We start from the raw sequence: 21,966 nt of genomic DNA on the forward strand, positions 1-21,966 counted from the left end.
GCATTACAGGTGGATTCTTTACCAGCTGAGCCACAAGGGAAGCCCAAGAGTACTGGAGTGAGTAGCCTATCCCTTCTCCAGCAGATCTTCCCGACCCAGGAATCAAACAGGGGCAAATAGTGGTCCTAATCTTTATTATTATAGGGTAATATACTCCTCAGATGTCATTTTAAGTCTAAAGTCCATACTGGAAGCTACCCTGTAAATTAGTCTGTCTGTGCCAGAGGATCCTGAAAAGGCAATGGGCAGGCGATGACCAGACAGCCTGAGAAGCGGCCAAGCAGCAGGAACTACACGTCTTAAGCATTAGAGGCAGCTGAGATCCCCCCTCCCTGAGGCTGCTTTCTTGGCTCTGTGTCACAGACTCCAGAGATCTCAGCTGTGTTAACCCTTGACCCCAGTTCCTTTCATGACCCTCTGGCTTGTCCAGATGTTATCTTAGACCATATTCTAAATCCAGCCTCACTTCCCAGTGATCACCCCACAGCATTTGCCATGCTCTTGATGAATGAGCACCATCAGAGCTCAATGCCTCCTCCTGGGACTCTGGGACTCCTGGCCTGGACCAGGGCTGAGGCACTGAGCAAAAGGACTGAAAAGCTCATAGCTCCCCCATCAGAGCTACTGAATATTTTGTTACAAAGCTAAGGGGATGTTCTATATGTTGTGTTCCTCCTAGGCACTGTATCTTGCATCATTATATCATTAGACAAATCAGCTTGCTTTAAAGCCCACTTCATATACTCTGTACTTATTGGAAAAGACTGTGATGCTGGGAAAGATTGAAGGCAGAAGAAGAGGGCAACAGAGGATGAGATAGCTGGATGGCATCACTGATTCATTGGACATGAACTTGGGCAAATTCCGGGAGATGATGAGGAACATGGAAGCCTGGCATGCTGTAGTCCATGGGGTCACGAAGAGTAGGGCATGACTTGGCAACAGAACAACAACAAAAATACACTCTGTACTCATTCTTGTGGTTACTTTGCCTCAATATCTGTTACCGTTAAGGCTGGCCGAGTCCCAGTTCTGTCCGCACCACACCACACTCTCCAAACCAGTGCCACTGATAAAGGAGAGATAAGAACCCCAGGTTTCTCCTAACTTTGAAACAATCAGGCAGACAAGTCACAAATAGCACAAAGAAGTGAATGGAAAAGGCTTCAACTTTCAGTGGTCATTGTATTTGCACTTCCTTTTCAACTTTTATGATGTATTAGCCATAGAATGGGCTCCAAAGAGAAACGGAAGAGGCAAGCACACAACGTTATCAAGAAAACCCAGCCAGCTCAAATCCCTTCCCTTCAGTCATACTGCTTTAGACTCCAGTATAATTATCCACCAATTTCTATTCTGAAGTTGGTAATGACGATAGTAATAAATCTATTTCCCTTCCTTCAAGCTACGAAATTCAGTGAACTGAAGAATGAAGGCGGCTTCAAAAATATCATTTCTAGAAAGAACGCTGAAGAAAACTTCAGGGCCAGGTTCTGAGCTCCGGTCTCTCTTGACAACAAGACAAAAAACGAGGCTCCAGGACGCTGCGGAGAAAGGGAATAACTTCCACAGTCCTGAAGTGACCTTCCCCTCCCCCAGCCTCTGGCAGTGGCTCCCAATGACACTTCACAGGCCAGTACAGGGCTGCATCCAGCTGTCCACACTCCTCCAGGGAGCCACTTCTTAAAGCCGTCAGGGAGACGTCGCCTTGGGAACAAGAAGGGGCGGGGAGACGACACCATTGGAACAAGGAGGGGCGAGACTTGTAAGGTGCACTCCTTACCTTCCTCCTCCCTCACAGGAAAAGACCGACCTTAAATCTGTAAAATGGATAGAAAGGATCTGCGACCTTCCCTTGTAACTCATCTGAGGTTATCAACGGTAAAGGGTTGGAAAACTAACTTTAGATCCTGCTGGGGGTTCAAGATCTCCATCCTCCAACCCCTTGCCCATGACTCAGTCCACCCAGGGCTAAAGGACACTTTCCTTTCTGGCCAAAGCTTCTTGGCCAGTGGAGCCCGGCACACACCACTGGGTTCCCACTGACACTGAATTCTAACCTTAGCTACCTGTGTATGCGCAGTCACTCAGTCACGTCCGGCCCTTTGCAACTCATGGACTGTAGCCCACCAGGCTCCTGGATCCATGGAATTTTCCAGGCAAGAATACTGGAGTGGGTCGCCATTTCCTTCTCCAGGGCATCTTCTGGATCCAGGGGTCGAATGGAGTCTCCTGTCTCTCCTGCACTGGCGGAAGGATTCTTTACCACTGAACTGGCTGAGAAGCCCAGCATTGGCTGAAGTTCTCACCAGATGCCACGCTGCCAGGACCTGAAATCCTACTAGCAATACTCCACAAAACCAGCTCTTGGTGGCATGAAGGGAGCAGATTTTGGGTTTGCAACTCCAAAAAACAAATGCTTGTTAGATTATTGAACAGTGACAGCTAAAGAATTGACTACTTAAAGCCTTATGTCTGAGTCACCACTCTTTCAGGAATCTGTTAACTTTATTAGCAATGTATCAGTTCAGTTCAGTTCAGTCCCTTAGTCATGTCCGACTCTGCAACCCCATGGACTGCAGCACGCCAGGCCTCCCTGTCCATCACCAACTCCCAGAGTTTACTCAAACTCAGGTCCATTGAGTCAGCGATGCCATCCAACCATCTCATCCTCTGTCGTCCCCTTCTCCTCTCGCCTTCAATCTTTCCCAGCATCAGGGGCTTTTCAAATGAGTCAGCTCTTTGCATCAGGTGGCCAAAGTATCGGAGTTTCAGCTTCAGCATCAGTCCTTCCAATGAACATTCAGGGCTGATTTCCTTTAGGATGGACTGGTTGGATCTCCTTGCAGTCCTAGGGACTCTCAAGAGTCTTCTCCAACACCACAGTTCAAAAGCATCAATTCTTTGGCGCTCAGCTTTCTTTATAGTCCAACTTTCAAATACATACATGGCTACTGGAAAAACCATAGCCTTGACTAGACAGACTTTTGTTGGCAAATGTATAACTGGGTTGAATTTCACCACTAAATTATAACTATACTGAGGAGTTAAACTAGGGATCTGATTAACACTCTGCTCTTGGATATTGTCTATCAGAGTTAACAGTAAAAAAATAAAAGTTATTTTGAAGTATTTTTAGGGAATTACAGAAAGAAATAGGACAGAAAGGAGTGGATTCCTGCATTTTCATCTTCTATAAAATATCAAAACACACACAGATTTTGATTCCCCATCTGCTTCTTTCACTCTCCTTGCCATTTGGAGCAGCTAATACACACTTTACTCATTTCTCTTGTAGCTCCTGTGTAGAGTGTCTCGTGAAACCAGAAATTTTTCATTCTTGTCAGTGATATATCCCCTGAGCCCAGAACAGTGCCTCGCACACAGTAGGTGTGCAATAAACAGGCCCTAGAATATTAACACTCAAAACATCTAGACTATTTTTTTAAATTTTTACTGGAGTATAATTGCTTTACAATGTTGTATTAGTTTCTTCTCTATAGTAAAGTGAATTAGCTATCTGTATACATATATCCCTCTTTCTCATATTACAATTATTGGAGAGGACAAATCATAAGACTTATCATATTAGAGGTATTATTTAAATTGGCCTGACATATAACTATACTACATTGATAATTAATGTAGTATAAACATTATAGAGATTAAACAAATTGGTTTTAGAAACGAATAAAAAATCACCAATCCCATTCTCTCTTTTTTAGAACATTCTGAATGTCATTATTTTTACTGAAGTAAAAATAATGTTATGACATTATGTAAGTCACAGGTGTACAATAGAGTGATTCACAATTTTTAAAGGTTATATTTCATATTATAAAATATTAGCTATGTTCTCCTATGTTATACAATATATCCTTATAGCTTATATTTACCAAATAGTTGGTACCTCTTAATCCCCTATCCCTATACTGCCCCTGCTCCCTTCCCTCTCCCCACTGGTAACCAAAAATTTGTTCTATCTGTGAGTATGCTTCTTTTTTGTTACTTTCACTAGTTTGTGGTATTTTTAGATTCCACATATAACGATATAATACCGTCTTTCTCTGACTTACTTCACTTGGCATAACGCCCTCCAAGTCCATCCATGTTGCTGCAAACAGTAAAATTTAATTATTTTTTATGACTGAGTAACAGTCCATTGTGTGTGTGTGTGTGTGTGTTGGCAATTATAAGTAACGCTGCTATGAACACTGGAGTGTATGTACTTTTTCAAATTAGTGTGTTTTTATTTTTTTTCAGATACATACCAGGAGTGGAATTTCTGGATCATGTAGTAGTTCCATTTTCAGGTTTCTGAGAAACTTCCATACTGTTTTATATTGGTTTTTGTGTGTGTCATTTTTTAATAGATTCTTTTAGCTCTGCCTTTTTCTAAAAATTACTGTGAATTTCACTTAACAGATATAAAATAGTAAAGAAAAAAATCTATAATATCACTGAGTTGGAACTTTGAATTCTGGCAGGCTAGAAAATAATGTTTAGAGAGGATATATAATACACTAATAGTAAAGCTATATTTTTTCTTTAAATCTAGTTAGCGGACTTTTTCTTTTCAAAAATTGATTCAAATATTCTGGCTGACTATCTAGATCTCTTATAACATTTGCTTATATTTTCCTAATGCCATGAAAGTTGAATCTTACCTAAATCCTCAACTATAAAAATGTGTATGTTTAAAATGAACAATTCATTCAAGTATCAACTAAACTCTCAAATTTCTGACAGTCCAACTGATCATATTCCTTGTAACTAGGTCAACACTAAGTAAAACTGAAAAAAAAAAAGAAATCTCAGAAAACATTTGCTATTCTCAAAAAATTTCACCATACAGAGAAGGCACAATTTATACATGAGGATTATTATCTCACTGAAAAATATACAGGAGAAATGTCAACTTCTCATACTTCAGCTGAAAACTATACTCATTCATCCATAGCATGATTCCCTTTTGGACTCGAAGATTATTCAATTATATGATTGTACTAACTGCCTCTTGAGAAACCTATATGCAGGTCAGGAAGCAACAATTAGAACTGGACATGGAACAACAGACTGGTTCCAAATAGGAAAAGGAGTACGTCAAGGCTGTATATTGTCACCCTGCTTATTTAACTTACGTGCAAAGCACATCATGAGAAATGCTGGGCTGGAAGAAGAACAAGCTGGAATCAAGATTGCCAGGAGAAATATCAGTAATCTCAGATATGCAGATGACACCACCCTTATGGCAGAAAGTGAAGAGGAACTAAAAAGCCTCTTGATTAAAGTAAAAGAGGAGAGTGAAAAAGTTGGCTTAAAGCTCAACATTCAGAAAACGAAGATCATGGCATCTGGTCCCATCACTTGGAAACGGTGTCAGACTTTACTTTTGGGGGCTTCAAAATCACTGCAGGTGGTGATTGCAGCCATGAAATTAAAAGACACTTACTCCTTAGAAGGAAATTTATGACCAACCTAGATAGCATATTCAAAAGCAGAGACATTACTTTGCCAACAAAGGTCCATCTAGTCAAGGCTATGGTTTTTCCAGTGGTCATGTATGGATGTGAGAGTTGGACTGTGAAGAAAGCTGAGCGCCGAAGAACTGATGCTTTTGAACTTTGGTGTTGGAGAAGACTCTTGAGAGTCCCTTGGCCTGCAAGGAGATCCAACCAGTCCATTCTGAAGGAGACCAGTCCTGGGTGTTCCTTGGAAGGACTGATGCTAAAGCTGAAACTCCAATACTTTGGCCACCTCATGGGAAGAGTTGACTCATTGGAAAAGACTCTGATGCTGGGAGGGATTGGGGGCAGGAGGAGAAGGGGACGACAGAGGATGAGATGGCTGGATGGCATCACTGACTCGATGGACATGAGTTTGGGTAAACTCCAGGAGTTGGTGATGGACAGGGAGGCCTTGAGTGCTGCGATTCATGGGGTTGCAAAGAGTTGGACACGACTGAGCGACTGAACTGAACTGGACTGTCCTTGGTAGAAAATGCCCATAACTAAATAATTTCATTTATCAAACTTCATGCTTTGACTACCTGAAGGCCAGTTATCCTCCTCATCTGAAGTAGACTTGGCAAATAAAACAATCCAGGAATGATGATCATTTTAATTATGGATTCACTTCATTTGTATTTAAATCACAATAATGTGTTCTACCAACGTGATCTATACAATATCCATTGAATGCAAAGCAGTATATATACATTTTTGAGACTAGAAGGGATGTGTGTAAAATTAACACTTGCCTCAAACATTTCATGATTTAATCATATATAGAATAAATATGAGCTATATATAACATTGGAGGAGGCAATGGCACCGAACTCCAGTACTCTTGCCTAGAAAATCCCATGGACGGAGGAGCCTGGTAGGCTGCAATCCATGGGGTCGCGAAGAGTCGGACACGACTGAGTGACTTAACTTTCACTTTTCACTTTCATGCATTGGAGAAGGAAATGGCAACCCACTCCAGTGTTCTTGCCTGGAGAATCCCAGGGACGGGGGAGCCTGGTGGGCTGCCATCTCTGGGGTCGCACAGAGTCAGACACGACTGAAGCGACTTAGCAGCAGCAGCAGCAGCATACATAACATTATATATAACAGCTTTAAATCTGCTATGAAGTGCTAAGTAAACAAGCACAAAGAGATCCAAACTGACCCAGAAGGAATTAAATTAACCTGAAACTAGTCTTAGTGATGATAAACATTACCAATGGGAGAACTAGAGTTGTCTATTTTTAAAGGTTCACTTGCATTTCCTCATTTCTGTAAGGGAAACTCCTAACTTCTGGATAATCTCTGGCTCCTGAGTGCTTGCCTGGCTCTGACCCATCCTGGATTGACTGTGAGCTTCTGCTGCTGGCCTGCTCTTGATACTATTCCGTCCTCTCTTTTAGCCTCTGTGTACTTCCGGAGTCAACAAGTTGTGTGTCCAGCTCCCAACATCTGCCTTGGTTTTCCCAGCCCTGATATATCATACTGTTCCCACCATCTAGAAATCCCCAGGCCAGAGAATCACCAACACAGTGGATCAGATCTACTCAGAATCCCTACTCATCAGGGTGGCCTCAGGCGTGAGTTAACAGGTGCCATGTGTTCAGCTGTGTCCAACTTTTTATAACCCCATGGACTGTGAACTGCCAGGATCCTCTGTCCATGGAATTTCCCAGGCAAGAAAACTGGATTGGGTTGCCATGGCCTCCTCCAGGGGATCTTCCTGAATCAGGGATCGAACCCTTGTCTCTTGCGTCTCTTGCATTGGTAGGCAGATTCTTTACTGCTGTAAGGATACAATCCTTGAAAGGAGCTGTGAGTTGCAAGTTATACAGGAATATACAGTGCCTGACACAAAACAAACACATAATATATGATGATTTCCAGAGTATTCTGGGACTTTCTTTGGGGGGAAGGGGAACCAGAAAAAATTTTAACTTACACGAAATATCCAAATCTCCCAACTCTTCCTGCAGTCGAAGCCAACTACAGGGGTGTTGGGGGGAGGACCTAGTGGAACACTTACAAACACTTGTGAAGGGATAGATAAATGAAACATGAAATGGACTTCTATGTGGACAAGAATGTATCATTTTAGGGAAATGATTCAAGTGGTATTTTAGTATAATAAGTTCTTACAGTAAAGGAATCCAAGAATTAATATAAATGATTTCTGAGGGACAAGCCTAAATTATTAATATCACTGGGTCCCAAAAGGTGTCAGATATTTCTCTGCCTCTCAATATTAATTCTCTACCTCTTAATTTTAGTGCAGTAATTCCCCTACATAGGAACCAGTTCTGTTCCAAGAGTGTGTTTGTTAAGTCCAATTTGTTGGTTCGTCCAACAAAGTTAGCCTAGGGACCTCTCAGCTATATACTCTCAGCTACATAGTACTGTACTGTAATAGGTTTACAATACTTTTTCACACAAATAATATGTACATAAAAAACAAACACAAAAAATAAAGAAAATCTTTTTCATCTGACAGTACAGTACCTTGAAAAGCACAGTAGTACAGTACCACAGTTGGCATGGACAGGCTGGCACACGTGTTCACATCTTTGAAAGTCTATAACTTTCAAGTTTCATATGTCGAGGACTTACTGTATAAAACTCCCCACATCTCATCAGTACGCATGGCTGCCCAACTAGATACATTTCCCAGTCTCCCCTGCAGCTGATTCAGCCTTGTCATGAAGTTCTGGCCAAGAGGATGGGAGCAAAAGTGAGGTGTGGAACTTGTCGCACACCCTCAGTCCCTCTGAGGCTAGAACTTGCAAGGGATCCTAGTAGGCCAACTTCAACCATATGGACAAAAACAAAACCCTCGTGTGTTGGTTCTCCAACATCCTCTGCTCACTGGAACCACTGGAGAAACTATATTAAATACTGGTTCTCCGTCCTACAGACTGATGTAGATGGTCCTAGGGGACGCTGGAGCAGTAAGATAGGACACGAGGTCTCTTAATGACCCGATGACGCTGCTCATTTCCCGGGACACTGTTGGGCAATAGTACTGAAAAATTAAATAACCACAGCGCCAAGAGAGGATACAAAAAAGGCATGTTGATTACATACCGCTTTCATAGTCACAAACAATCCTTCTGTGTTGTTTAAACTACTGTTGTTTGGCCTCAGAGAAAGCAGCTGAACAAATATCCTTGTAAATATACATAATAAACACAAAAATTCTGGTCTTCTGGAAAAATAATTATAAGTACAGGTTTTAAAAAAAGGACCGTTCTTTTCAAAAAAAAAAAAAGTGTGGTTTTAGCATAGTCTAGGGAAATCATTGGTGAGCTATAGAAGAGTCATTAAAGAAAAGCTAAAAATGAACTTTAAACATTAAGATTACTCCACTTGACAAGACAAAGGCAAAAAAATAGATTAAAGTTTGCCAATTTGTTAATAATTTGCATAAATTAATATGAATTTCGAAGCAAAATGTGAAATCTCAAAAAAAAATGACTTTAGGACAGAGTTAAATACTAATTTATCTAACAGGCCCATTTTTGATAGGCTACGGGTTGCTGCTGCTGCTGCTAAGTCGCTGCAGTCATGTCCGACTCTTTGCAACCCCATAGACAGCAGCCCACCAGGCTCTGCCGTCCCTGGGATTCTCCAGGCAAGAACACTGGAGTGGGTTGCCATTTCCTTCTCCATTGCGTGAAAGTGAAAAGTGAAGTCACTCAGTCTCGACCGACTGGCGGCGACCCCATGGACTGTAGCCCACCAGGCTCCTCCATCCATGGGATTTTCTAGGCAAGAGTACTGGAGTGGCTTGCCATTGCCTTCTCCAAGGCTACAGGTTAGACTTCTTTAATAAAGAAATGGACTCATCTTTATTTGTTCCTCTGTCATCCTCAACATATGACTTCTAGTTCATGGTCAAAAATGGCTGTCCCATCATCTACTATCACAACCTCATACCAGCCAGGGAGAAGGGGAAGTCTCTGCCAGGGATCTCATTATTAACAGAGACACGAAAAATTGAGAAAAAAGTATATCTATTCCAGAAAATGTGGAGATGTAAAATCTATAAATAAAATATATTTCTATATATATTACAATTATATAAAGTCAAACGTGGCATGGATATACACTGTAAAAAATGGAATTCCCCTTAACTCTCCTAATTTCACCTCTGGGAAAATAGTGAGTTATTACATTTAGGTAAAATAATGTCTTTTCACAGCTCATCCTCTAGTACTACTGACAGGAATAAAACTTTGGAATAGGAGATGCCATTTTTGGAATCCTGTTTCTTTCTTTGGGGCAATAGTCTCAAATAAGAAAAAACTAGAATCCAAGGGAGCAAGAAACCAAGGCCAAGTTGAGACATTACAAGGCATCAAAGGCAAACAGCGCTTCTTGCACAACCGCTGAAAATGTGTCACCGTCTATAAAGCTTCTCTTCCTGGCAAGAAGACAACTTAAATAGATAATTAAAATCACAAAAGTGGCAAAGCAAAGTCAAACAGAGATATCAACCCTTATTTGACTTTCTCAGAGAAATGAAGCTTTGAAGTGAATTAAAATGCTTACCCATTCATATTCTACACTGCTAGATTTTTGCTATAAACCCAGAAAATAGTTTCATATCAGTATTCTAAATTTAACCAGCTGGGGTCATTTCTTAAGTATTATACCATTTAACCTTTTCAAATGAAGGGCCTGTCTTTTCATGGAAAATATGTATTTAGAACATAATGTCCTTGGCTTAGATATTCTCCAATGAAACAGGTCTTTTTTTGTACACTATACTTAGCAATATGGCAAAGCTAGAATTTAAAAAAAATTATTCAAAGATTCAAAGTCTGAAATCATTCACAGTAACTAAAAGTATTTAAGTATCAGAACCTCAACTTAAGGTATCAATTGTCTTAAAAATTGCAATCAATGAACTCATGGATCAAATGCAATAGTTCATGAGAATGGGGAAAAATTAGAAAACAAAGTTTTTATTAGATGTGTCAAGATTTGAATGATTATACTCAAAACTACTGGTAAAGTGACCCAACCACACTTTCAAGAAAAGAAACATTTACTAAGTTGAGAATAATAAAAATGCATCTATTATGAAAAATAAATATTATAAGACTTTAAATACCTAATAAAAAACAAAAACAATTATCTTTAGGTCAAATCAATTATACCTAACACTCAAGCATAACAATTTAATTTGGTATTAAATTATATATTAAAATATAATGCCAGGTATAGAGTAAAAAGGGCTTCCCAGGTGGCACTAGTGGTAAAGAATGCACCTACCAATGCAGACGACTTAGGAGACTTGGGTTCAATCCCTGGGTGGGGAAGATCCCCTGGAGTAGGAAATGGCAACCCACTCCAGTATTCTTGCCTGGAGAATCCCAGGGACAGAGAAGCCTGGCAGGCTACAGTCCATGGGGTCGCAAAGAGTTGGACATGACTGAAGAGACTTAGCATGCACAAACGCAGAGTTAAAAAAAAAAACACTCAAAAGACAAGTACTGGGGAAAAATGTAATCTGACAAAAATGTTGTCAGGTAAACCAGCGTTTCTTATTTAAAAGCGTGAGCAATGACTGCAATGTGCATTAAATGTAATGCATAAACTGTACATCGTTTATATCATGATTTTTAAAAATGACTATGTCATTATTTTCAAGATTTGAACCTAATCATAATAGATATAATAATAAATTAATGCAAGCTACTTCCCTCTTCCGACTTCTAACTTTGTATGTTGCATTTTAAAAAGTCACACTTCACCTACAGAAGTTGATTTAAATTTTAGGCCAGCCCTGTGAGACAGTATTGACTATGTTTTCCAGATATGCAAGGAGGCATAAAGAGGCTATGTAAGTTGCCAACATCACACTGTTTGTACATTTCAGTACCAAGACTTTAACCAAGGTTACTGAGCCTCTAAACCCATGGTCTGCACCATGCACTTCACCCCACTGTCCCCATGCAGGAGGCAGAGCTGCTGGCAAGTGGTCACAGAGAGATGCAAAGGGTGTGTCCCAGCAGTTCCGGAATTTTAAAACATGCGAGAGTTTTAAAAAAGTTTAGACTCTATCATGACGTTTTGCTGTGGGTATGTTCCATGGCAGGATGGCTCGGAAAATTTTGCCAAGTGCCTTCCTTGCCTCCCAGCTCCTTGGTGGCTCTTGATTTACCAAGTGATGCATTTGACTTCCATGATGCTCTGCTGAAGCTGCTTCAGTTCCCTTTTTTTATCTATCATCTCCATCTCCTCAGCTATACTCATCTCCCTCAAACATCCCTAGACATACCTTAATGTTTATAACCTGTTTCTCTCTTTGCATTTACTACCAGCCTCTTGAATAGCTTTTCCATCCATCTTCATCTCCTTGGCTTCCACTCAGATCATGTCTTCCAGCTCCTTCTTAGGCTTCTGCTCATGCATGTTCCTGAAGCCAAAACTTCAGTGCCGTTTTAATTGCCAAATCCAGTTGTCTCTTCAGTCTTCACACAACCTACTTCTGAAAAGCTCTGAGAGTTGAAAGGAACCTTTCTTCTGGGAGCTAGATCTTTCCTTGGCTTTCAAGAGATCACTTGACCCCAGTTCTTTGTTTCAACCCTTGACAACTCAGTCCAAGACACCAGTGCACTCTACATCCTATTCTTGGTTAGGATGTTTTCTTCCTTGAATTGCTTCCCCTTTGTCATCTCATCTACCCTGATGGCTCCAACATACATGAGTAGTTACTTTCTCCATGTCTTCCACATTCTAATCTTCAAAAATCATAGCAGACTTTGAACTCAGCAAGTTGAAAACCAAATTCACTTTTCTCCTCCTCCCCACGCCGTTCTGCGCCTTGCACTTCATTTCGAGTTAATGACCCTCCCCATCCTGTCTTCAAACTAGAAACCATTCTAATATTCTCCATTCTACTTAAGCTTCCACTTCTGAGTGAACATAAATGCTAATGGTTCTACCCAAGAAATGTCTCATGGTTGTTGGGTGTTTTGATGTTTTGTGGGTTGACTTTTTTTTTTTTAAGAGTTTTGTTTGGGTTTAGTTTTTTTTGTCTTCATCATTGTTTCTACCTTAGATCAGACATTCCTCAGTTCTTACCTGGACCAGTGAAATGTTTGAAACTCCTAACAGGTAACCAGATTTCAATCTTCGTTCCTCAACTCTGTTGATAGAATTCTCTTGCTAAGAAACAAAACTAATCTCAATTAAGCCTACTCATATCAACGTTATCAAATTATAATACAGCACAGTCATGCAGATGAAGCCTTAAGACTAAAGACACATTCCTCTCCACATCCCCCTAGACAGCAAGTCAGTTCTGGTCACATGATTTAACACTCCAAATATCAGAACTATGCAAGAGCCCCATTTAATTCATGGTATGTTTCCTACTGTAATTACCGTAAATAGTCAGGACAGCTTAAAAGCTATTTCCTGATGTCATTCTCGAGAATATACCTTCAGTCTAACAACTCGCAAAAAAGAACTCAGTCAAGCCAGCCTGGGAGTAGGGTCCAGTCAGGATGATCAACAGGAGCTGTCTTAAGGTTTAGGATGAAAATAGGGCAGGGTCTGCAGACCTGGAGAGCAAGATCACTTTGGTAGGAGCAGAAATCTGTGTTACACAAGCTAGACTATATTTATGTTTTGTGTCGTTTCCGGGATTACTGGTCTGTGCACTCCCTCAGTAAACAGTAACAACTTTTGGAAGTTTATAAACTGTCCCAGATTAAGAGGAGCAAGGAAACACCTTCTCTGCATTCTTGTGTGAACGGACAAAGAAACAGTGTGTTAGTTGCTCAGTCATGTCAGACTCTTTACGACCCATGGACGATAGCCTGCCAGGCTCCTCTGTCCATGGGATTCTCCAGGCAAAAATACTAGAGTTGGTTGCCATTTCCTTCTCTTGGAGATCCTCCCTACCCAGGGGTCGACCCCAGGTCTCCTGGATTGCAGGCAGATTCTTTACCATCTGAGCCACCAGGGGAGCCAGAGAGCCAGGGAGGTGGCAGAAATAAAGAACAAGAGGAAGGGGTCCCAAGGCCAAATTCAAAGACATAGATTCAGGGAATCTTGGCCTGGAAACTTCTTCCCACAAGCGACCCCTTCCCAGTGCCAACCTTGGAGGCCCTGGACTTATTATTAATAAGGGGGCAAGTCCCACACAACGACTTCTCACTGTCTTTAACTGAAGTCATAATTCTTAAGAATGGAACCCTTCTCAAACTGGTCTGAACATATCTCATCTCTTCCCAATACTCAAAAAGCACACAGGACTGTTTATCCCCATTAATTAAGAATCTTTTAGCACTGGAGCATGCCAAGCCATGCCAGCACCACCCGCTGCCTGCCATACCATGGTCACCCTCAATGTGTTTTACTATTTCAGGAGGGATAAATTTCTTCCAAGTCTGGCACGTTCCTCCTCATCCTTCAGGAGCCAGCTCTATTATCACCTCTTACCCACCCTTCCCCTGACCCCAGGCTGAGGGAGTCCCTTGTGCCTACCTGCCACTTGGCTTATTACTCTATCACTTAAGCTCCCAGATGGCACTGTGATTATTTGAATACTGAGGGTTCAGCCTGCAATGTATAATGCTGAGGGGCACACAGGTCCATGCAAAACATGTATTGAATCAATTTATCTTTACCTCAAAATGCTGCATCATGACTGAAACCCAATTCAAACCATTTTGTTTGCTTTTGCTTCATCTGTCTATTTGTTTTCTTGAGTACTTGCTGTTTACAAAGCACCATGATGAGCTCAAGTAAAGCATACTGAGGAAGTAAAGGTGCCATCTCTACTCTCTCAGAGTTTACCACCCAGATGAGGTGTTTTTCTAATTGCTTTAGCAAAAGCACAAATCAGAGGACAGTGGGGCTACATGAGGAGGTCCCAGGGTGGAGAGCCTGGAGCCACACAATTCAACTCCCTGGATCCTCTTCAAGGGCTCCTGAAGCCAAACCCTAGAAGCCTGGAGCTCTCAGGAGCACCATGTCAAAGAGCTAAGGGCTTTCCAGGTGGTGCAGTGGTAAAGAATCTGCCTGCCAATGCAGGAGATGCAAGAGATGCAGGTTCGATCCTGGTTTGGAAAGATCCCCTGGAGTAGGAAATGACAACCCACTCCTGTATTCTTGCCTGGAAAATTCCATGGACAGAGGAGCCTGGCAGGCTACAGTCTATGGGGTTTCAAAGAGTAGGACACAACCGAGCACAAGAGAGTCACATATAATAAGCCAAATCAGATAAGAAATACACAGTTGCTCAGTATAAACTGTAAAGCACCATACTAACTCTGACTGTTGTTACATAGACTGCAACCTGTCACTGTCTTAAAGTCAAGATTACCATGGAAAGGACCAAACTGACCAAAGGGAAACACAGAGAAAGAGGAAGCAGAGACTCAGAGACACAGAAAAAGGGCAGAGGAGAATATAACAGACACACAAATCAGACACTCACCTTGACCAAAATCTGTGGCTCTGTATAGCAATGAGAGATAGGACTCAGATTCTGGGGTATCTGAGGGCAAAGCCTGGACAGGTAACAAATTTCAGAATCTTTTGTTTATGAAAAGATATACAGCTGAACTCAAAGTCTGTGTCTTAATGTTCCAACAATGGGGAATAACTGTGCTTTCTGATTAGGCAGGTACAATCCCAGTATACACCTGCTTCCCTGCATAATTATCACTAGCAGGCCCCTGCATCCTCGGAAGTGTCCCAGTTTAAACGAAAACTATATGATCACCCTGCCTCAACGCCACCTGCCACAGTGAAACGTGTCGACACAATTTTCCAGGCCCAGTGCAAAATTCAAACGTGAGGCCTTTCATTCAAAAGGAAAGAAAAAAAAGTGCTATTAAGGGTACTGAAGGGTTTCCCTGGTGGCTCAGTGGTAAAGAATCCACCTGCTAATGAAGGAGACTGGGGTTCATGCCTGGCCCCGGGAGATCCCACATGCCCTGGAGCAACTAAGCCCCTGGGCCACAACTACAAAGCCTGCGCTCAAGAGCCCAGAAGTCGCAACTACTGAAGCCTCCGCCCTAGAGCCCATGCTCTGCAACAAGAGAGGCCACCACAGTGAGAAGCCCTCACACCACAACTGGAGAGTAGCTTCCACTCTCTGAAACTAGAGAAAAGCCCAAGCAGCAATGAACACCCATAAATAAAGAAAACTTTGTTTAAAAAGTTTTATTGAAGTCTGAAGCTGTATTTTTTCTTTCGTGTATCTGTTCTGCTCACATCCCATCGTCCCACTGGACTTCACGTGCAAAACACCACTTTCTAGATAAAATTAGTAAGAATTTCAATCATTGATGGCACAGCATCAAACTAAGCTTGAGGTCCTTCAGACTTGGCAGCCCTGTGCGACCGTATAAGACACACCCTTGAAATCGACCTTGGTCTGTCCTTTCTCCAGGAAACCAGTTACAACCTACCGTTGTCCAGACTCTGGACATCAAACACTGGATATTAGGTCTATAAAAGCATTTTCTTTTAGAAAAGAAATGTTTTAGAGTATTCCTAATGAAGCCTAGAATTTCATTTCCCAAGCAAAACAAGAACAGAAGTTCAAACAAATTGTCACTCTCTACCATTTTACCTAAGACATAAAAATAATCAATTCCAATAATATAATCTATCCAAGGACCCAAATGAAAATTTAGACTACAATGGATTTAAATAACAATGCTACAATGTCCTTAATACCTTGATACCTGATTTAAATAGTTGCACTTTTAAATGCAGAAGCTACATTTTTTTCTTAAAGCTTCTTCTTACATAACACATATGTGCCTGAGTGAAACTTAACTTCCACTATCTATACAGACCAAATGGAAAAAAAAATCAGGAATTTAAGGATGATTGAGGAGATGTTCAAGCTGGGTTTAGAAAAGGCAGAGGAACCAGAGATAAAATTGCCAACATCCGCTGGATCATAGAAAAAGCAAGAGAGTTCCAGAAAAACATCTATTTCTGCTTTGACTATGCCAAAGCCTTTGACTGTGTGGATCACAATAAACTGGAAAATTCTGAAAGAGATGGGAATACCAGACCACCTGACCTGCCTCTTGAGAAACCTGTATGCAGGTCAGGAAGCAACAGTTAGAACTGGACATGGAAGAGACTGGTTCCAAATAGGAAAAGGAGTACATCAAGGCTGTATATTATCACCCTGCTTATTTAACTTCTATGCAGAGTACATCATGAGAAACACTGGGCTGGAAGAAGCACAAGCTGGAATCAAGATTGCCGGGAGAAATATCAATAACCTCAGATATGCAGATGACACCACCCTTATGGCAGAAAGTAAAGAGGATCTAAAAAGCCTCTTGATGAAAGTGAAAGAGGAGAGTGAAAAAGTTGGCTTAAAGCTCAATATTCAGAAAACGAAGATCATGGCATCTGGTCCCATCACTTCAAGGGAAACAGATGGGGACACAATGGAAACAGCATCAGACTTTATTTTTGGGGGCTCCAAAATCACTGCAGATGGTGACTGCAGCCATGAAATTAAAAGACACTTACTCCTTGGAAGGAAAGTTATGACCAACCTAGATAGCATATTCAAAAGCAGAGACATTACTTTGCCAACAAAGGTCCGTCTAGTCAAGGCTATGGTTTTTCCAGTGGTCATATATGGATATGAGAGCTGGACTGTGAAGAAAGCTGAGTGCCAAAGAATTGATGCTTTTGAATTGTGGTGTTGGAGAAGACTCTTGAGAGTCCCTTGGACTGCAAGGATATCCAACCAGTCCATTCTAAAGGAGATCAGCCCTGGGATTTCTTTGGAAGGAATGATGCTAAAGCTGAAACTCCAATACTTTGGCCACCTCATGCAAAGAGTTGACTCACTGGAAAAGACTCTGATGCTGGGAGGGATTGGGGGCAGGAGGAGAAGGGGATGACAGAGGATGAGATGGCTGGATGGCATCACCGACTCGATAGACATGAGTCTGAGTGAACTCTGGGAGTTGGTGATGGACAGGGAGGCCTGGCGTGCTGCAATTCATGGCGTCGCAAAGAGTCGGACACGACTGAGCGACTGAACTGAACTGAACTGAGGAACTGTCCTTAAAAATGGGGCAGGAGGTTTAGAAGATAAATTCACGAATTCATCCGTTCATTCGTGCAGTAAGCGTTTATTGAGTACTTATGATGTCACAAGTATTGCACGGAAGTCTAGGGAAACAAAAGTGAGTAAAATGTGGCCCTGTCCCCAAGAAGCTTGCATTCTAGAAGAATGAGACAAATCTAGTCAGATATCTGCCTAAGCTTGCTCTGGCTCCAAGGAACAACTGACTACAGAGAAGAGCGGGTACTGAACTGAGAGCACTCTAGCCCGGGAAAGATGGAGGGATGGAGTCATAAAAGTTTTACTGAAGGAGATGAAGAGTCTTGAAAGCCTAGCAGGAAGCCAGCAGGTTGCTAAGGGTTAGGGAGGAGCAGAAGAAGAGGCCTGAAGCAACCCATGGGAAGACTGCGCCATTCAAATGACAGCAGCAAGCTTCAAGGTCAGAGCCTTGTTCAGTCAAGAAGTGTGTGCCTGGGTGGCTACTGGAGAGAAGGTGCATATAGATCATACAGACTGATAAAACCGGAGGATGAAAAAGGCAATGTTCACGGACTATATGGGTGTGGGAAGAAGTGATGGGGGGAAGGTGGGGGAGGGGGGAGGTGCTCTCTCCTTAAAAGGCCAAAGGTGGGAAATAAGAAGAGAAACCATCTTATTAAAAAAAAGTTTCCCTTCGGGCCATATGATCACTTGATCCAGAGAAATAACACAATTTGCTTGCTCCTTTAAGGCTGTGTAAGTAAAAATATGTTCTCAGGAAAACTAAAAATACATTTTTCATCTCTGTAATAAAGATCAGAATTACCCTCACCCGTGCTGATGGGCTGAAGTATTGAGAGAAATAAAATACAATGACTAATCTAACAAATATTTAAATTTGAATTGGGAATTCATTATCAAATTTTTGCAACAAATTTACCACTGCACTTATTTAGTACTACATCTATTTAAAGGAAAAAAAAAAAACAAACTTCTTTTGTTTGTCTGTATTTCTGACCATTCCCTAAGGATGGATTCCTAGAACAGGAATTACCAGGCCAAAGGGTTTGAATATTTTTAAAGCTCTTGGTGTGTATCAGTTAGGATAAAATTAAAACTAGATTGGCTAATCAACTGAAAGTAACCATATAAAACAAATGACAAGTAAATGCTGCTACAAATAATATCCCCAAAAGAAAATCTAATGATCTATTATAGGTAGATCTTAAACTTTCAATGTTTATAAAACCAAAAGGAAGTCAGAGTAAACTTTTGTTTAGGCAGACTTTTGGGCCAATTAGTGTTGGTGTGTGTGTGAACATGTACATGAAAATAGCAAATAAAGAAAAGGAAAGATGGAAGAGCTCATAATTTATAAATGAGATAAGAAGAATGAATCATAAAATGATCTACTAACAGTAAAATGCAATCTCTTTTATACCTCCCATAATTTCTTACCTCTCTACATAGAATTATATTATCATTTTAAGTAATCAGATGTTAAGATTAGAGGAAAAACTGATATTTTAAATAAAAATCAACACATTGGTTTTTAAGGTAGGTTAGGTTAGCTATTTTTGTAAACTAGAAGTCTTTTGCTCAATACTATTCCCCTATACCTCCAGAAAGAAGTTCCTAATGCAACTTGAAAAGTTACTCAGATTCTTCGAAAGTCAAAGAACTTGTTTGCCAACAAAGTTTCATGAAAGTCAAATCTGAAGCTATGAAAAATCAAATTTGCTTTAAAACCATTCTTTTTTGACATTGATGCATGGAAGTGTACAACAATCCTACTTACCACCAATTACCAGTATATTTGCAAATACCCACACTTTTCCAAAGAATGCGGCCCCTGGGGGCTCAAGTATATCGATTTTAATTTGAGAAGTGAACCAGAAGCCAGTCAGTGCGTCTCACCCCAAGAACTGAATTTGCACTATCAACGATTATCAGCAGATAGTGTACCTCTCTCAGAACACTGCGCAGGAAGTTTGGCCTTTGCAGACCAAAGAGGAATGGAATAGGGTGGTGGAAAAAGGAGGTTAGAAGATTTGAGGGAGATTTTCGCAAAGGCTAAAGGTCCTCTGTGTCTGAATGATGCTCTCCTGCGCGTCTCGGTGGAGAGGAGCCAACCCTCAAATTCTGTCTCTGCAGCAGCGAACAGAAAAATATTCAGCTTCTGGGTGATGTCTAAAAAGTTTCTTTCACTGAGTTTTGCCCCTCCTGGCTTTAAAATGAATGAAACATTTTCAGAGCACACTTCCAATGAGTCAAGCTAAAACTCCGAAACAAAGTTCCTGCCAGTTTCAAGAAATCCTGAAGTCGCTGGATGGGAGATTTATTACACCGCTTCTCTGGGCTCAGTGCGAACAGGGGACCCAAGAGCTGAACCCACGGGGGTGGGGATTTAAACCCTGGGTTGGGGGATGGAGGGAGGAGATAGGAGGACTAGGATGGCGGTGAGCAGTTCCTGTGGCTTTAATATCCCACAGCTGCTGGAGATCACAACCCCGCTGCTCTCTGTGCGCCCTCCCGCCCCGCCCCCCCACCACCATGGATTATTATAACTAAAGAGACTTCACTGCCGTGTAACCTGAAAAATGAACTCAAGTTCCATAAGAATCAAGGATTAAAAACAAACAAAAACGAAATGTACATGAACGCAGCAGCTGGACTTGAATCACCTAGCCAAGACTCTTCAAACAAAACCCAAAATCCCCCCAGAGAGGAAGAGAAGGGGGAAAAAAAAAAATCACAACGCACTCGAGCAGACCAGGGAGGGGGTAGAGATGAGAGAGGAGAAATGGATCAGCAGAGATTCCCCGAACAAGAACCTTCTCCCACTCGAGCTAACTTTTGGCCCCGGCGCGTCTGGAGGCATGCAGCATGGCCCCGCCGGGGGCCCCAGCGTGGACGCGCACACTGGGACGCCTAGACGGGTACCCAGGTGCCCACAGACAATGCCGCCCGCGCGCGCGCCGCTCACCGACACCAGGAACTCCAGCGTGCCCACGTAGTCGCGCTCGGTCTTCTGCAGCTCGCTGAGCACGCACACGCGCAGCCGGAGCTGCTTCTCCAGGTCCCGGGCGCTCTCGGCGCGCCCGTCCCCGCGACCCTCGTCGCTCATGGTGGGCGCCCGGCCGCGCGCCCGCCGCTGCCCCCGGTCCCGCGCGCCCGCCGGAGAAAGTGGCCGCCTCCACCGGGTCCGCTGTGGGACTGGCGACTTTACGTGCCGCGGAGAGGCGGGGGGCGCGGGGAGAAGGAGGGGGCGCCGGGCGCGGGAGGCCGGGGGAGCTAGACAGAGGCCGCTCCCGGGGGACCCGGGGACATGCGCGCCGCGCCCCGCACGGCTCTGGCCTCACACGGCCCGGGCTGGAGGGAAGGCGGCTCAGGCAGCCCTGGCGGTGACTTGGACATTAATCAAATGCTTTGTATCCTTGTGACTCCGACCCTTTACCCTTCGCCAAATCTCAGGAAAAAGGAAGCACAACCCTGGGGAAGTGTGTTGCGTGCCAGCTAACTAAACACACACACGCGCTCACACACACACACACACACACACACTCACACGCACAGTCAGCACTGGAGATGGAACTCATTGGAGATTCCCAAACCCAGGAGGACGGCTCCAAGACACAGCTCGAGGGTTTGCTCCCCTGACTCGCGCCTATTGTTTAGCGTTAATGTGTTTTGTACAAATCCTGAAAGCAAAGAAACAAGTCCCCACGGTTACATAACTGGATGGGAACAAAAACAACCATGGTATTGACCCTCCCGTCTTTGAAAAGAAACACATTGATGGGGTTTTTATTCGGGCACAAAACAGGTTTGCTTTCAACAGCCCCGCCCCACCCCCCCAACCGAGACTATTTCACCAGGCGGATACCCTCATGCCTGCACTGGGGAAGTTAATTAGCATAATAAATGAAGACGCTATGGGAAAGTGACAGCCTGGCCCATACAATAAACTCCAGATACAATAAGTATCATCCTTGCACGGTACTGTTTTGGAGGGAGAGCTTTTTCATGTCTATAACTCTTTTTCAGCATGAAGAGAGACTGTAAATTCAACCAGAGGCAAGAATATTTGTGCCAGTTTTGTTTCTGAGTTGCTATGATTTATGACAGTGTCACTAATTGAAAAGATAAAGCTGTTACTGACTGCTCATCAAAAGATATACAGACATAGTTACAGATCCATAAATGTAGGTACAGATGTAGACATAGGTTCTTAAGATTTGAAACTGGACAGAACCACAAAGCCTGTCCTGATTTTAATGTTCCTGTTTATTGCATTTTCTCATTTAGAGCCAGAGCCAGGTCCTAATGAGCAATTAATTTAACAAGCAACCAAACAATCCATATGTATTTTTGGTCTTGATACTATCCATGTGTATCTTTCAGAGTCAT

The 21,966-nt window shown here is 42.4% G+C and overlaps 1 protein-coding gene across 2 annotated transcripts in view; it reads right to left on the minus strand.

The window, feature by feature from the left end:
- The window catches only part of PREX2 (phosphatidylinositol-3,4,5-trisphosphate dependent Rac exchange factor 2), a 302,207-nt gene extending 281,157 nt beyond the window's left edge, over nucleotides 1–21,050 (minus strand). For both annotated transcript variants that reach the window (XM_086336651.1, XM_086336652.1), the window contains exon 1: nucleotides 20,543–21,050. In XM_086336651.1, the coding sequence (XP_086192777.1) occupies nucleotides 20,543–20,683 (141 nt within the window). In that variant the 5' untranslated portion in view covers nucleotides 20,684–21,050. The remainder of the gene's footprint in view (nucleotides 1–20,542) is intronic.
- Nucleotides 21,051–21,966: the final 916 nt, after the last annotated feature.

The sequence above is a fragment of the Bos grunniens genome, chromosome 14 (genome assembly GCF_055505025.1).
Source record: "Bos grunniens cultivar Pamir isolate PY7600 chromosome 14, Bosgru_T2T1.0, whole genome shotgun sequence".
NCBI lineage: Eukaryota > Metazoa > Chordata > Mammalia > Artiodactyla > Bovidae > Bos > Bos grunniens.